This window comes from Miniopterus natalensis, chromosome 7 (assembly GCF_054644295.1).
Source record: "Miniopterus natalensis isolate mMinNat1 chromosome 7, mMinNat1.hap1, whole genome shotgun sequence".
NCBI lineage: Eukaryota > Metazoa > Chordata > Mammalia > Chiroptera > Miniopteridae > Miniopterus > Miniopterus natalensis.
This window is the reverse complement of record NC_142087.1, coordinates 53,611,342-53,629,405: the sequence shown is the minus strand read 5'-3', so window position 1 is coordinate 53,629,405 and position 18,064 is coordinate 53,611,342. Positions and strand designations below refer to the sequence as shown.

The 18,064-nt window shown below is 41.6% G+C and overlaps 1 protein-coding gene across 5 annotated transcripts in view; it reads right to left on the bottom strand.

The window, feature by feature from the left end:
- Positions 1-615: 615 nt before the first annotated feature.
- KIAA1328 (KIAA1328 ortholog) overlaps positions 616-18,064 on the bottom strand; it is a 204,881-nt gene continuing 187,432 nt past the window's right edge. For 4 of the 5 annotated variants that reach the window (XM_016195975.2, XM_087819049.1, XM_016195977.2 and 1 more), the window contains one exon: positions 616-5,245. In XM_016195975.2, coding sequence (XP_016051461.2) covers positions 5,035-5,245 — 211 coding nt within the window. In that variant the 3' untranslated portion in view covers positions 616-5,034. The remainder of the gene's footprint in view (positions 5,246-18,064) is intronic. The other variant, XM_087819050.1, reaches the window with a different exon arrangement.

Sequence of the window (18,064 nt, the reverse complement as noted above, 5' to 3'; positions counted from 1 at the left end):
GTGAACAGTAAAAATGCTTCTGGTTTTACTGAATACCAGTGATTCCTGAATTTTTAGATTACAGATTCTTTTGAGAAGCTGATGAAAGCTATGACTCCTCTGGTCCAAGTGAGCATCCAGTTGAGAAGTGAGGTGAGACAGGTGATGAGAGAGGGCCACACTCTACCCAGATGGATGCTTTTGGAAGGGATTTTACATCATGGGGAGAGTTTTCATTTCTGATAGAGCCCCACACTGACACTTCCTCCTGGGTGGGACCCCACAGAGGCCACTGGAGTTTCTGGCCCCATGTCCCTGGCTCAAAGATTCTTCCAAAGCTCAGCTGGGGGACTTGGGAGTTGCACCCCTAGCCAGGCCCTCCCTGCGGTGGGAGCACTTGCTGCTGCTCCTCGGGAGTAAGAAGCAAGCAGAGGCGGGAAAGTTCTGCTGGGTCAGAGCTCCCAAGTCCTCTCTCAGATTCACTGCTACTCAACTTTTTTTTCTCCACTGCAGTAAATCTCCTCTGTTATGCTCCAAGTTGATACAGTAAGCTGTGTCATTTTGAGAAGAAATACATAATGGTATATTAGAGGAATATCTCCTCATTGATGCTTAGAAAAATTTATTACAATGTAAGAAAGTCTGAATAGCATGAATTTATTATAATGATTTAACACGTCTGTACTTGAGTTAAGAATGCCCCTCCATAAATAACTGTCCCTGGAAACACGACAAATTTACACAGTTTACCATTTCCCAATGTTATATAAATCCAACAAGTTTAAATCACCTCCAGCTGGGGGGAAAGTCGAACACTGGGCTGTGAAGTTCATCCTACCTCAGCTGGCAGAGACAGGAGGCCGGGGAGCAAGCCTTCCCTTCCTCCAGCCCCTTCACCCAGCACTGGACCAACCCACCTCAGAGCCTGAAGGGCTGAAGTATGGCGAAGGGAAGGATGAGGGAAAATCACAGGTTATACCCGCAGAATAGGGATGCACGGTGGGCCTTGGGCATCCTGGCTGTTGGGTCAGGCTACTGTGGTGGTGTTAGTGAGGAACCAGCCGAGGCCGCCCAGTCGTGGACTACCGAGGGGGAGGGAGAGGCCACTGCCAACGCCCTGCCCAGATCTCAGATGGGGGCTGGTCTTCTAGCTAACCTTCTACTTTCTCACAAACTCCAATACTGCTCTTTCCTCCTGGGCTTCTGGTTCCTCCACGTACCAAGAAGCCCCCTCTCCAAGTCCCCTCTGGCTTCCCTGGACACTCACCTGCCTAGCCTACTCTCATGGACACTTGGGCTTTGCCATTCTGGCTTTCCTCTGGGCTAGTTTCCAGGGTTAGGTCAGCATTATGGGCACCCAACTTGTAAGGTAGGGATTATCACCTCCATTTTTACAAATAATTTTATAAATTATTATAGCTGAGCTTCCAGGGTATAAGTAATGCGCCTAAATGTGGAGGGTTCACAGATGGTAAGGCTGGGTCAATTCCAAGGTCAGTATGTGTTATATTCGGATACATGGCATCCTAACAGGGAAAACAGTACACAGAGCAACGCAGCAGTGTGAGGTGGGCTGGAACAGAGGCTCGAGAGTATTGTTGCAGCCAAGAGAAGAGCACCTCTAATGATGCTTGGGAACATCAGGAAACACAGAAGCAGATTCATCCGAAAGAGAGGGACATGGAAAGGTCACGCGGGCAGGAAAGAGCCCTGTGTCTTTGGGACATGGCCAGTTGTGAGGTGTAAGCAGAGCAGAGAAGGGAGAGTTGACACGGTGCAGGTTTGGGGATAGGTACATAAAAGGGACTCAGAGGTGTGCAGAGATGGAACCACCATGCCAGCAACCACACCTAGAAGAGGCTCGGTGTCCATGTGACAGGAATGAGCTGGAGTTGACCAGGAGAACTTATTAGCATGTGGCAAACTATTTCCTTTCTTTCAGTGGACCACAGCTCCCGTTGTTTTAACAAGTACTAAGGGAAATAACATTTGGATGATGTGGGGTTCGGCTCTCATGTTCAAGCTGTCTCCACTGATCTGATGAGGGATATTCAAGGGACAATTCAATATCCAAACCACATGCGGAAAATAGCCATGAAGGTAACTTATTAACTTAAAAGCTCACACATATATAAACAGTTGCCCACATTAAAAATGCACTCTGAGGTGGGGATAAAGTGTGAGCTGGGAAGAGTGTGCCACAGCCTCCAGTTCCCGTGACTGTGGACTTCACCCGGCTCTGCTCCTTTAGGCCTGTGCCCTCCTCAGAGTCTGACCAGCAAATCTTTCCTGAGCCATGGTGCTGGAAGTGGCCAAGTGAAAAGAGTGGTTCTGAAGGAGGAGAGTCTCTCCCTCCCCGTGATAGCCGGGGTGAAGTTTGGGAAAACACCAGTGTGCCTCCTGGAAGGGCGACTGCTGACAAAAGCTTTCCCTTGATTAGCCCTGGTTTTGTAAATCAAGCACTTTGGGCACTACTTAGGGAGCTTCAATGGACACTTTGTCTTTTTCCATTTTGCAAACACTGATTGGTTTTTCTCTCGACAAATGGTGGGCAGCAGGGGGTAATATTGTAGCACTATCTGCTGCACCTCCAATATATGTCCAGTCATGTTTTGGGGAAGTGGCTGGAGGCTGTGCAAGCAAATCCCAACCAGTCACTTCACAGAAAGGAAAGGCAGATTCCTATGTGCTGGACCCTCTCTCGGTAGGTTAGTCTGCAGTTAGGTTAAGCCTCCAGGCATGTACACACACACACACACACACACAAACACACACACATATATATACATATGTATATATGACACAAACTAAAATGTTAACATATACTGTTCAATGCATAATGAAAATATTAGGTTAGATATGCATTCACATCCTATTGACATCCAGGAAATGCCTACAGGATAAAGGCAAATGGTGGGGGAATGTGGCATTTGAAAATGTTGATTGATGCTCTGCTGAAAACCCATCTTTGCTCTTCCAAATCACTCATTCAGGGGAGGTAAAGAAACAAGCTCCATTCTGTGGCATGTGACCCCCAAAAGCCTTTAGTTTAGATCGCACTTATGATTCTTCCAAAGGCAAACAAGCTTCTTAAAGGAATCACAGTTCTTTTCTGTCTTTCTGGAATCCTCTTACCCTGGAGGGCAGTAAGGACACTGGTGTCCAGAATGGAAGAGTGTGGTCTGGATGATCCCAGGGAGCTGGGTGTACCTAAGGTGGTCATGACACATGGAGCAAGAAAAATATGGTTCTGGAAACCTCAATTTAACTGAGAAGGTGGCCAGTCATTTTTGCTGCACCAAAGAAAAATTCATTTTCCAAAAGCTTTCTGAAAGGGGATGAAACTGACTCAGTGACTTTCAAAGGGGTGAACTTTAAAGTTTATTGTAATCTGCAATGATTTTTCGACTTTTCAAGTGAATCACCACAACTAGTTGGTCCTGACCTTGTATTTACCTTGGATTGAGGATATGGTATTGGGAGGCTCCAATCTCCTCTCCTCCAAAGAATAAAAGACCCAAGTGGAGGAAGGCTGGGTAGAGGTGACAGGGCCTCAGCCTGAAGGACAATGAGATTTAGGTCTATCCAGACAGGGAAGCTGCTCAACAAGGCTTTTTGGCTGAAATCATCTAGCTTAGATAAAGAATTCAGGGAAGCCATGCAGCCTTATTAAGTGCAGGCTGCCCTGGGTGGTCTGACTTTGGCTACCAATGCTGAATGACAGAGTCTTGGTCCTACTTCAAGCCTGGGGTTGGTGAAAGGGAGAGAAAAGCAACACCATCCAGATCAAATAGTCATTCACTAATACACATTGGGAGACACATCTTCCCCTTGCTCCAATGACTGGAAAGTATTCAACTCCCTGGCTCTGTGAGGTTATCACACAGCCCAGCAGCCTGAGAGGCCACTAGAGCCATTGTAAGCTGAAGGATGGAACTCAAGAGCTCTGCTGGACAGGAGGACACAGAGAGAGTGAGCTCAAGTGTACCTCTTCCACAGGCTCTCCCGGGGTCAAATGGGGGAGGCTCTGCTTGGGGTAATGGAGCATAATCAGGCAAGTAGAGATGGCTCTTTAGAGGCATGGGACAGTAGCCCTGGGAAGAACACATGCAAGGCCTGGTCAACCCAGGGCCTTGGATTCTCATGGGAAGAGAAGGAGGGCCAGAGAAAGCCTATCAGCCTGCAGGAGCTGAGGCCACTGCCCCTCTAGTGGCATCTTCTACAGACACAACCATGGGAAGGAAGTTCACAAGGATGAATAAAATGGATACTTAGGTCAACAAAAAATACTGAGATTACTCTTCTTTATCCAGGGAAATTGGTGGATGGTACGAAAAGTGTTTCGGGCTTCTCCCTGCACTAGTGCAGGTCCCTCTCTTGTGTGATTTAATGCTGGTTTCCAAGGGTGGGGTGGGTCCCTCCCTCTAGCCCACTGAGCCCTTTTGGTTATGGGGTGAGCAGCTGCCAGGCTGATGACCACTGAGCCTAACTCACACTTGGCCTTCAGTGTTGCTTGTGATGACGGGGCACCAAATCCAACTTCAGAATTAAATGACTATGCTTAGATGGACCTAGGTTGATGAGAATAGGGTGTAGAGGTAAAAAGGTCTGTCTTTCTGAAATTGCTGATTTTACAAGGGGCTACTTTTCAAGTGGAGGGATCTTTCAGTAGATAAGTTTTCCTTGTGTACAAAAGAGAGCCAACCTTTTCCAGCAAAATACTGAGAGGGAGACATTCTTGAAATGAGGCTGAATATGCAATGGCCTCTGCCATGCAGAAAGTGTCCATGTTGATTTTCTCATCTCTGCCTGGCATAGAAAAGATACAGCCCTCCACCCCTGTCCCCCCTTAATATGTTATCTGATTGGTCTGATCAAAAACACCCTGGGTTGTCAGGATGATTTCTATATTCAATACATAACAAAATGCTAGTGAGATAGGGTCATGTGAAAGGAGAGACACAATTACTTGCAGTTAAAAATTTAAAATCCTAGATCAGTATATTAATAAACCCACAAAGTTCTGATGGAAATTCTGCATCAAGTGCTTTGGTGTCAAATGAAAAAGATATCTTCCAGAATCTGATTCTCCTCCAGGTCTTCAGGGCTCCTGCCTGCCCCCATCTTCTTCCGGGCTGATTTTAGAGAACTGAGTCGGCAAGTACTGTGACTCCATGTCCCAGCCTCTCTGGAGAGATGAGGCTGAGGTTTACAAGCAGACTTTGGGCTCAGAGATTGAACCAAATCCAACAGAGATGTCTCATACCTGTAACACACACAACCCAGACAGAGAATGATCAGACCAGCAGAACATTGGAATCCAAGGAGAACATAGCGATGGGCACAGGGCAGGAATGGGATCACATCATGCGCACAAGGGCCTCCTGGGGTAGCTTTAGGGAAGGTAAATGCCAGAAGGCCCCTGCTGTCCCCCCATAAGCTCTTCTCTTCTGCTCACTTCTAACATTCATTTTTGTTAATCTTTGACATTTTTATTAAAGTTATTGGGATAACATTGGTTAATAACAGTATATAAATTTCAGGTGTACAACTTTATAATAAACAACTGTAAACATTTTGTGCTCACCACCGGAAGTCTAGTCTCCTTCCACCATCATGCATCTGGCTCCCTTTCCCCACCCCACCCCCTCTGGTGATCACCATTCTGTTGTCTATATCTATGAGTTGTTTTTTGTTGGTGTGTTGCTTTTTGTTTTATATCCCACATGAGTGAAACCATATGGTTCTTTTCCTTTTCCTTCTGACTTATTTCACTTAACATAATACTCTCAAGATCCATCCATGTTGTCGCAAATGACAACATGTTGTCTTTTTTATGGCTGAGTAGTATTCCATTGTATATATGTACGACACCTTCTTTAGCCAACCATCTGTGGAAGGACACTTTATAATGCCTTGGCTATTATAAATAATGTTGTAATGAATATAGGGGCGCACACATCTTCATGAATAAGTACTTTCAAAATTTTTGGGTAGATACCCAGAAGAGGGATTGCTGGGTCACATGGTAGCTCTGTTCTTAATTTCCTGAGGAACCTCCATACTGTTTTTCATAGTGGCTGCATCAGTTTGCAATCCCACCAACAGTGTACAAGAGTTACCTTTACTCCACATCCTCTGCAACACTTGTTACTTCTTGTCTTATTGTTAACAGCCATTCTAACAGATGTGACCTGGTATCTTACTGTGGTTTTGATTTGCATTTCCCTTATAGCTAGTGATGTTGAGTATTTTTTCATATATCTGTATGTCTGCCTTGGAAAAGTGTCTATTCAGGTCCTCTGCCCATTTTTTAATTGGATTGTTTGTTTGTTGTTGTTGTTGTTGTTGTTGAGCTGTATAAGTTCTTTATATAATTTTGGATATTAGCCCCTTTATCAGATGTATTGTTTGCAAATATCTTCTCCCATTAGGTTGGCTGCTTCTGTTTTGTTGATGGTTTCTTTTCCTGTGTAGAAGCTTTTTAGTTTGATACAGTCCCACTCATTTATTTTTGCTTTTACTTCCCCTGCCTTTGGGGCTTGGATAACTATTCTTCATCCTACTAGATATCAACTGAAATATCACTGCTTCAGAAAGGCCTTCCTTAAACCCATTATCTAAATTAGATTGCCCCAGTTATATTTCTTCTCATAATAATCTGCTCCTTTACTTTATAGCATTTATCACAATTTGTAATTATTTATTTATATGGATTTATTTGTTTAATATCTTCCTCTCTCGTTACACTGGAAGCAATATGAGAGCAGAAACCACTGTATCCTTAATGTCAAGTACTCAATAAATAATGAATGAAACTACCTTGTCACAATTATTTTCTTAAAATTTTTAAACTGTTCAAATAATATAAGAATATGTCTTCATTATAAAAATTGAAATACACAGAAATATACAAAGAAAAATGAAAGTCCTCTCAACACTCTATTCTCCAACCAAATGCAAACCCCATTATCCTTCCCAGACAGCACTGTGTATGCTTCTGAATCTTTTTTTGAATAATTACATGCATGCATGTTCATATACAAATAGACACACGTGTATTTAAAACTCAAACTGAGCTATGCTTAGGTACTGATCTATGATCTGCTTTTTCACTTAACAGAATGTGCTGAAGGTTGTTCCACAATCGTGTATATAGATCTACCTAATTTCTGTAAACTGCAGCAGGGTTCTGTTTTATGGCTGTGCCATTGCTCTAATTTAAAAGAATCCCCATAGCTTTTATTATCTTACCCTAGCTAAATTTTGTATTTAGCATTCCTATTCTGATATATTAAGGGGGGAAAAAATCAGTATTTGGCAATTAGTGTTGATTTAAGGACAATTTGCTTGAAAACATTTCCTTTACAGGATGCTTTTCTTGAATTCCTTTCTACTACATTCACACAGATAATGTCAACATGACTCGTCAATGAGTAGAAATAAAACGGGGAGACACAGTGACGGTTTGAAGAAATCTCAGGTAGAACAGCTCAAATTAGGTTGGTTTTTACCACACTGTGAACCATCCAGGCACACGAAGATCTAGCCTCTACCTTCCTTTCCAAGATACTGAATTCAGGTATCTGTCAGCAACCCCCACATGATCATTGCTTTTTTCTTACATTCATGCCAAGCAGTCCCCACAGTTCATGAGCAAGGTGTGGAGGGCTCAGACATCACTCTGGCATGGGGATTGGAGAAGTTAGACTTCCGATAAGTTCTCTTCTGCCTTATTAGTTCTACAAAGCCAGTTAAACTGAAACTCTGTGGCTCGAAAGTTTGACTCCTATCTCTATACCAGTTTTGTGGTTCCAACCTCCAGATCTATGAAGTCAATATCATTTATTGTGTTGGGGCTTTAAAAAGTGGACCCAGTTGATGAAGCTGTTACTCTGATAAATTATTATCATTTAAACAAAGCTTTAACTAGACACTTTCAGAAAAGTAGAACAACCCAATGGGCTAAAGTCACATGTACACATATTTTCAATAAGTGACCATCCTATTTCATCTATGTTAAATGGCATGGCTTTTCAGACACCAGTGAGAAATGGGTAGTAACACAGTAAATAACTATGAGGGAATTTGGGAATCTTCATTTCTGAAGATTGAATTGTTATTCAATAATATCTTAGTCATCCTTATAGTACTAATCATAACTCTACTATGGTATTTCTGGTAATAGCTCCAAATTAATATTCTTCATAAAAACTTTATATCCAAGATAGTGGGAAGAGCTCAGTCTCTGAAGCCAGATGCTATATTTCAGTTCTGGTTCTACCAATTTCTAACTATGTGATCTTGGGCAAGTTGCTTAACGTTTCCAAGCTTCAGCTGTTTAATCTGTAAAATGGGGGGCAGCTTTCTCTCAGACAAAAGTGCTGGCAGAGGTCTTTGTTCTTTGCCACAGTGCCAAGAGTCACCATATCTGAGTCTCCATCAAACTGGCTCACACTGTTCACCCTGACCTGGTGACTCCTTGAGACTCCTCCTCACCCAATTTGCAGTGGCTTTTCCATATGAATGTCCTGTCCTACCTCAGGCTTCAGACTCTCCTAAAACTCAAACAAGCAGCAGCTGGCCTCAGAGTGCCCCATACCTTTCAATAAGAGGCCCCAGGCACAGTACTAGCAGCAGCTTGCTGTGGTTCACAGCTTGGCCTCTCCTGGCACCTCCAAGCCCAACTCAAGTAGCAGTTATCTGCAAATTGTTCTGTAGCTTGTGCCGGATGGCTCCAGGCAGGGCACAGGGAGTAAAGCTGACTTTGCACCTCTCAGGAGGCCCCAGAGCCAGTGCACCTGGTGGTCAGCTTCAGACCACACCAGATTACAACCCTACCACATCCACAAGTGACACATTCAAGGGGCAGACTGTGAGCACCAAAGCCCCACTGAAGCAAGTCCTGCTCCACAGGGGCATCTCCTGCACAGCAGCTCTTCCGCTGTAGTCAAAGCTGGTCTGCACAGCTGACTGGCCTGGGGGTCAACCCCTCCCAGTGACACCAGCAGCAATCAAAGCTAAACTACAACAGAACCATGCACACAGCCCACACAGGGGAGCACTTAGAATGTCCAGCTCAGGTGACCGGGGAGGTTGAGCCACTGGACCCTACAGGACACCTACTACACAAGGCCACTCTACCAATTCCAGGACAAGCAGCTCTACCTAAAACAGAACAAAACAGGGAAGTAGCCAAAATGTAGAGACAAAGAAACATGTCACAAATGAAAGAACAGAAGAAATCTCCAGAAAAAGAACTAAATGAAATGGAAGCAAGCAAACTACCAGATACAGAGTTCAAAACAATGGTTATAAGGATGCTCAAGAAACTTAATGAGAATGTCAAGAAACTTAGTGAGAACATCAAAGACATAAAAAAGGACCAGTCAGAAATGAAGGATACAATAACTGAAATAAAGACTAATTTACAGGGAATCAACAGTAGAATAGAGGGCGCTGAGAAGCAAACCAGCAATTTGGAATATGAGGAAGCAAAAACCGCCCAATCAGAACAGCAAAAAGAAAAACGAATCAAAAAAATATGAAGATAGGGTAGGGAGCCTCTGGGACAACCTCAAGTGTACCAACAGTTGCATCAAGGGAGTGCTAGAAGGGGAAAAGAGGGAGCAAGAAATTGAAAACCTATTTGAAAAAATAATGACAGAAAACTTCCTCTACCTGGTGAAAGGAATAGACATATGAGTCCAGGAAGCACAGAGGGTCCCAAACAAGAGGAACCCAAAGAAGCCCACAGCAAGACACATCATAATTGAAATGCAAAAGGTTAAAGACAAAGAGAGAATCTTAAAAGCAGCAGGAGAAAAACAGTTAGTTACTTACAAGGCAGCACCCATATGACTGTCAGCTGATTTCTCAACAGAAACTTTGTAGGCCAGAAGGGAGTGGCAAGAAATATTCAAGGTGATGAAAAGCAAGGATCTACAACCAAGATTACTGTACTCAGCAAAGCTATCATTTAGAATTGAAGGTCAGATAAAGAGCTTCTCTGACAAGAAAAAGCTAAAGGAGTTCATCACCACCAAACCAGTGTGACATGAAATGTTAAAGGGTCAAGAAGAAGAAGAAAGAAGAAAGAAGAAAGAAAAGAAAGAAGAAAGAAGAAAGAAAGAAGAAGGGAGAAGAAGGGAGAAGAAGGAGGAGGAGGAGGAGGAGGAGGAGGAGGAGGACGAGGAGGAGGAGGAGAAGAAGAAGAAGAAGAAGAAGAAGAAGAAGAAGAAGAAGAAGAAGAAAAAACAAGAAGAAGAAGGGGAAGAAAGAACAAGAAGAACAAGAAGAAGAAAGAACAAGAAGAAGGAGGAGGAGGAGGAGGGGGAGGAAGAAAAATATGAACAATAAAGTGGCAATAAATACGTATCTATCAACAATTGCATCTAAAAATCAAAATAAACAAACAAGGAATCTAATAAAATAAACTGATGAATAAAGTAGAACCAGAGGCATGGAAACACGGAAAGAACTGAGGAATCTCAGAGGGAAAGGGGGAGAAGAGGGGGGAAGAGATTAACCAAAGAACTTATATGCATGTGTGCATTATCCATGGACACAGACAACAGGGTGGTGAAGGCCAGGGGTGGGGTGGGATCTTGGTGGAGGGGGGGCAATGGGGAGAAAAGGGGAGTATCTGTAATAATCTCAACAATAAAGATTTTAAAAGACCCCAAAACAAAAAAACAAAAACAAAAAGCATGTGAATATGTACGTATATGTTAAAAAAAAGCAGCAGCACAAATTGGTAGTTACAAAATAGTCATGAGGAAGTAAGTAAAGCATAGGAAATACAGTCAATAACTATGTATGGTGCCAGTTGGGGTACTGGAAATATTGAGGGGAACACTATGTAAAGGATATCATTGTCTAACCACTAAGCTGTACACAAGAAACCAATACATAATAATTTAAAAAAAAGATAAAAAAGAATGCATCTATAAAATTATAAAATAAATTGTGAATTCCTAAATACATTTAGTTCTAAGAGTTTTGAATGAGGGACTGTGGACTTGTATCATTTTCTCTCCTAGCTATCAGTCCTGACTTTAGTCTTCACACAAAGATCTTATCATGAGCAGAAAGTGACTTCTGAAAGTTACCCAATCTTCTTCAACAATACCCATCACTCAAGGTTCATGAGCTATCTACTCTTGGCTTTTTATTGTTGTTGTTTGGAAGTTTGGGTAAAAGACTGTCACTATGGAAGCAATGTACATGATCTCAGAGATTTTGATATAGAAAGCAAATTTGGGCAAATCTGATCATTTGTACACCTATAAAAATAAAGTTATTTAAAAAGAATTTCTCTTCTTTCTGTCACTGTAATAGGAGCTACACACAAATTTAAAAAAATTACCACCTCTCTTCCCTATGCTTGCACTTTAAGTATTGGAAACCTCAAGATAGCTTAATTATTTTCTAGCATCTTAATCATTTTGTGAAATCATGATGTTAGATAATAGCCATTTAATATAAAATGTTCTCTTTTCTATGGAATTGTGACTTCCTACTAATTATGAATTAAAGTCTAATTTAGTATGGCTGGAAGCCAGAACGACAAATGAAATTTATAGATCCCAACGTTGGTTATATTGAGAGAAAAGCACTGTGAGACAGCTTGGAGTCAAAGAGTGTTACCTGCTAGGCTGCAGTAGTAAAACCAGTAAGCCGACTGCTGGAGAGCGTAATGCAGAAGCCAAGAGCAAGAGGAAGTGCTTGCCTTGTAAATTACACCAGGCAGGGTGATGCTAGGTTACCCTGTTTATTAGCATGCACTTTAGAAAGTTCAGGGCACGTAGGGATAAGCATTCATTCCATTTTATGCTACACATTATTGAAAACACATTCTACAACATAAATAATTCATCAGTGTGTTGTTTGAAATTTAAGATTACAAAACTGAACGGTAGTGTTCTATTTTATGACTGTTTGTACTTTCAAAGAGAAAGACAATATGGATAGATGGACTTTATAACCTTATATGAACCTATTAGGAAGAACAACCCAACAGAAAAGAAACCACCCTGCCCCCTACACACACACACACACACACACAACCTGTGTGTGTACCACAGGTTGTTAGCTTTAGGCTTCAGTAAAACCAGGTGTTCAGGGCTGCTGTAGCAGGGACAGAATGAGGGACACCTGCAAATTAAGGTGTCCTGCTTGCTCTCAGTGGCACGGTTGAAGCTGGGAGACTAGAACTGATTGTAAGTAAGCTGAAATAGGAGTTCTTTGGAAGGAAGGTAACTGAGATTCTTCCAATTTAAGATAACAATTATACCTCTCCATGCTCCTGTCTCAAAGGTGATACAGGTTGGCAGAGGGCAAAGTCATGAAACAATAGAAATCAGAGGATATACAGTACAAGGGCTCACCTACTTTGTTGGTAACTACAGAGAGTTCCCAGAAGAGTCATTACTTAAGTGGTCTGTCGGGATTGTGAACTCTGAGACTGTTTCCCTAATTCTCAATATGGCTGCTTGGAGAAGCATGTTTGGGTTAATATATGAAGCCCAACTGGCCATTGTCTATGACAACTAAAATGAAAATTAGAGATAGGAGAACATCCAGCCTTTTAGGATGGGTAAGGGCAACACCACAGTGTATCCTGAAAAAGGCAATTGTCCAACTCTCCCATTAAACGTGAAATGGGGCACTGGACGAAGCAGCTTAAGATGCTGTAAGCGCAAGCCTTGATAGACTGGCATCACGCTCAGGCGGTGCTTCTAAGGAACGTGCCTCTGACCCAGACCATGATGAAAGATATGATTAGAGTGCACCCAATGTTCCTCCCCTGTTACTGATACTGGGGGGGTGGGGATAAGAAAGGGTGCAGGAAACTATATCTGATTTACTCTTCCAACTTTCTTTAATGCTAGGAAAATTAGAATGATTCTGTAGAAAGGGAGAAAGGAAGGGAAATCAACAGAGGAGAAAACTAGTGCAGCCAAATAGAGTGGAAATATTTCAGTTGTTGTAAACACATGGAATGGAAAAAGCAGAAACTGATGAGGAAAAGTCAGAGTTTTAACAGAGCATTACCAAGACTGCAAGACCCAGTGGGTTTCTCCCAGTGCTCGGGCAGTAAAATGGCCCAGACAGATCAACTATCTATCCCAGTTTGGAAGAATTTAGAAAACTGGATGTCAAGGAAAAGTCCCATGAATCTGATATTGAAATATAAGAGGTGTCAATAAGAAAGACTGAATCTGGTTAGTATCTCCTCCTCCACCTTCCCTCTGATATTCCTCAGTCTGTTCCATGCTTCAACGTCTCTGGATCTATTTTGTTCACCAGTTTATTTTATTCATTAGATTCCACATATAAGTGAGATCATAACCCACGGACAGACAACAGTGCCGTGAAGGCATGAGGACAAGGGGGCGCAGGGTGGAGGAGGTCAAGGGGGGAAAATGGGGACATCTGTAATACTTTCAATACTGAAGATAAATTAAAAAAAAAAAAAAAAAGACTGACTCTGAAGAAGATTGATGGGAAGACCAGGATCTCCCGGCTCATTAGAGTTGGCCCTGGGCCAGCGTAGTAATTAAACCTGACATCCCTTGTTTGGGTCAAAATCAACAATAAATGGAAGGAATAAGGTAAAAATTAGTAAATGGGTTATGCTAAGGTAAAACTCTGACATTATTTTGGTGTCTGAAGAGAGGCTCCGAACAAGAGAAATATTCTTTCTTAGCTCAGATCCAGACGCAGTCTGGTTGCCAAAGCCGCCTCCGCTTCTGAGGACGATTAAGGAGACGGACTAGCAACTCCGAGCGCACCCTCGGGCCAGCACCTCAGTCCTGCCGTACTCTTAACAGGGACAGTCCATGCAACCATTCTCCTCTGCGAAGAAATTCATTCTAATTGCGAGATTTAACTTTAATACAGATTTTTCTCATCTCAAAGAGACGTAGGAGTCATGTTTAGAAAGTGCGACATGTTTTATAGCAGTGATTTACACTTCAGATTACATTTGTATACAGATTCAATAAAGAAAACAAAAAGGAGAGAGATTTTCCCAGAAACACAGTCGCATTGTAGCGCTCCTAAGGTAACTTAGGAGAGAAACAGGTACATTTTCATTCCAACAATCAACCTTGCTAACAGGCCAATTTAGGCAATTTTATTTAGCACCACTAATTCCCACCTACCTCTTTTTAATTTATTCATAAAATGGTTAATACAAAGAAGAGTTTTTGCTTTTTGAAGTTCCAGGTAGTTTATAATTTAGAAAGAATAAGAAGTGTATAAGAAGCAAAAGAGTAAAGTATTGGAGAGAAATATACTAAATACTAGAACATTAACAGTGATATTAACAGTGTACACAGTATATACAGTGGGTGGTGCTTAAAACCCATGTACATCACCACTGCAATTGTCCCAGGTAAGCACATGTACTTAAATGATTGCTACCAGATCACTGGTATTAGTTTCTGTAAAAACTCATTAGAAAAATTATTGAAAGGATCCTCCCTAATCCCTACACACAGTCCTCTAAAAAGGATTATGGTTGGCATTATGAGAGGATGGAAGCTGGGTGCCCATTTCATAGCTAATTCATCTTATTTAGCAGTGTAAACCTGACTTTGGGACCACAGGCTGAAGGTAGTCACAAGACAAGGAAATAAAAAAATAGTTCATTATAGGCCATACTATATTTCATAATATTTGTAAAGGCTACATGAATATAGTTAGAAGTTAGTGTTAAATAGTTTATGGTATTAAGTTTTAATTCTAATTCTGTGATATCTCTGACCTTAAATCTCTGATATGAAAAGTCCCATATGTAAGGTTTTCATTTCATTTAGAAATGCATTTTAATCAAATATCCAGTGTCGATAATAAATTCTGATTTGTTTCCACCAAGTTTTCTATTAACCTATTCCAGACTTTTCCTTACAGCTTTCTCTACCACAATATTTTCTTCTCTCTTTCAAAAAAACAGTTGTGTAAAGGAGGAAATATATATATATATATATATATATATATATATATATATATATATATATATATATATAGCCATCAATGACTGGTTAAAGATCTTTAGCGTCAGTCTAATTGTGTGTTTGTTTTTTAATACCGAAACACTTGAGAATATCTTATGTTTTAATTAGAAAATTAATGATATTCTGTACTAACGAAATAGTACCAGTACCCAATGGTAACAAAGAAATTTTTTCCTCTTTTGAGCCTTGAGGCCACACTCACCCATATGGAAATCCAGATTAACTGAAGAGTTATTATATTTCCCCCGTAAAAACAGCTTTTTTTGGTATCTGTTTGGAGATCTTAAATGGATAAACTTTACTTTCTTCAATCTAAAATGAACGTGACACAAGGGTTTACCCTTTATGCAACAACAGGAGTAGAGAGAGCACAAAAGACTATGAAGTCTGCAGGGCGTGAAATTAAAATTTCCACAGCGACACAAAAGACTCCGGTGAAGTAATGATACAATGCTACAACCCTCGCAGGACCCCTTCTGGTTTGAATAAAAGTCAATGCCATGTGACCTACAGTTTGTACATCAGTAGAAATATTTTGCTCTTTACAAAAGTACTTGCATCCAAAGGGAGAAGATAAAAGAATTGGGGCAAGCTGTGGTGAAGCATAAACTCACTGAAGGGGACAGTTCTGGAAAAGCTACCGAGCTCATCGCACGGGGAGGGGCAAGGGAAACTGCCATGCTTGCTGAGGGGGTGCATCAGCGAGCATCACAGCAACCCACGGCTCCTGATTCTTCTCCTGTCCAGGAAGGTCATGGTTCCCAGTGTTTCAGGCCAGTTCCATGTTAGTTCTGCACTCACTAGCTTGTTCCTTTGTAAATCAATGGTTTCTGTTAGTTATGATCCACCCCTGAGATGAAGCAACACCTCAGCTTTCACCAGAATCTGGTTCTTTCTCCACAGTCCATTTCTTTCCAGAAGACAGAAGTTGGGTGTGGGCTGTGTCCGCTGGTCTACAAAGAAGTTTGATTGTAGGAGCAGCCCACTTCTCAGACATGAGAAGAGACTGCGAGGACAGCAGACATGGATGGAGTGAAGGGACATTGACTGAGGACTTGCCCCTGAGCTAGCCGGCACCGTACATACTTCCATCTCCCCATGCGGGAGGGCATGACGTCATTAACAGAGGGCATCTAGAAGAATCCTAATGAAAGTCCACACAGAATGCCATTTGTGGTAAATAGTCCATTTTTCATCTGGTAGGGTAGGTGTCTCAAGGTAATATACTTCCAACCTTTATCAAGTTATATCAAGTGCCAAGTACATGAGCGTGGTGACTTCTGCTGTGCAGACTTCTTCCAGGGCACAGGGAAGAGACAGCTCTTGATAAGGAATAGCTTAACATCCCTTCCCTCAGCATGGCCTGGCATGGTGCTCAGCTCTGGCTCTTAAAAGTGACACAGCAGAATCGGCTGGTGTGGCTAAGTGGTTGAGCGTTGACCCATGAACAGAAGATCATGGTTCAATTCCTGGTCAAGGCATGTGCCTGGGTTGTGGGCTCGAATCCCAGTAGGGGGCATGCAGGAGGCAGCAGATCAACAATTCTCTGTTATCATTGATGTTTCTCTCTCTCTCCCTTCCTCTCTGAAATCAATAAAAAACATATTTTTTTAAAAAAGTGCCTTAGCAGGGCTACTCAGAGCCCCATAAAGATGAAAAATCCCCAAGGTGAAACCCCTAGCATCCTTTTAATTATTTAATGCACAACATTCAAAAAATAATCCCACTGGCTAAGCATGCCTTTTATCTTATCTTTCCTATATATTATTATTTAATATGAACATTAATCAAAAGGTTGAAAGGATTAAATTCTTCACATATGCTAAGAAACATGACTGAATACATGGCCTTTAAAAGACATGCAACTGTACTCAAGGTTTGTCTGCTTTCTACCTTACTGTCCTGGTGTTGGATTGGAGCCTTTACTTCTGGCTCTAACAATGGCTCTGGTTTTCAAGTAGCCCATGCCCTGTAACAGGAAAGACTGAAGTGGAGCCCCTATTTAAACACAAATCCCAACCCATCTCAAAATCTCACAGCTCTCCCAAAGGAAGAAACAGCCTCTCAAGTACAACAGTAACCACTCTCCCCATGCCTGCCAAGAGGCTTACATTCCAACCGAGTCGATCGTTTCAGAAGCATTAGGGACGCGTGCCAAGCAACAAGATGATGAGCTTTCAATCTCAGCAACAGTCACACTCAGAATGCGCCCACGACAGAAAGAAAATCAATGAAAGCGTGATACGTAAACAGGTAACGCGTTGGTCAATTACTCTCGAGCTTTAAGATCAACTTGGAATCTTTCTTTCATGGGTAATATTACAATTGTACATCAAGTGGCTCATGCATATTCTCTAAGAAGGCACAGCAAAGAGGTTTTGGTGAGAATATGGATCTAGAAGTCTTAAGGCTAATGAACATTTTGTTTTACTGTTTTAAAGAACTATCATATATGTCTCTTCATTTTTGTGGTTAAATTCATAAAAATTTACAGATAATACAAAATGGTAAAATAAATTTGAGCAAAAGACAAAGAAAAGGGAGACTGAAAGGAAAAAAGGACTGTAATATCTTTTTTTGAGGGGCATAGTTCATTAATATGAAAACAAATAGCTTATGGGAAAATATGAAAAGTGTTTTAAATACATTAGAAGTGGTATATGTGTACACACACACACACACATTCACATATAGAAACAGCATTCAAAAGTGTCCAGCTGAACTGAAGACACATTAGTCAGTGACCATTTACTACATTTATTCTGTCTTCTCCATTATAACTATTCTTACTGATAAGGTGCTTGATTTACTCAGTGATTGTCTTGGTTCTATCATGCACCATCCTGACCATTTGTCCTCAAGGCAAAGCATGTAGCCTACGCTGATACTCCGTCAGCTTTTTCCTCATGGCCAGTGACCTCAGTTTGGACTTCCAGGATGCTACCTCTTTTCTTCTGGTGTCCTCCATAAAGAACTAATGTTTTTCAGACACAATTTCATTTAAATGTCAAAAAAAGTAAAAAACCTTCAGTAAACACATGCTCACAGAGCATAATCTCAGG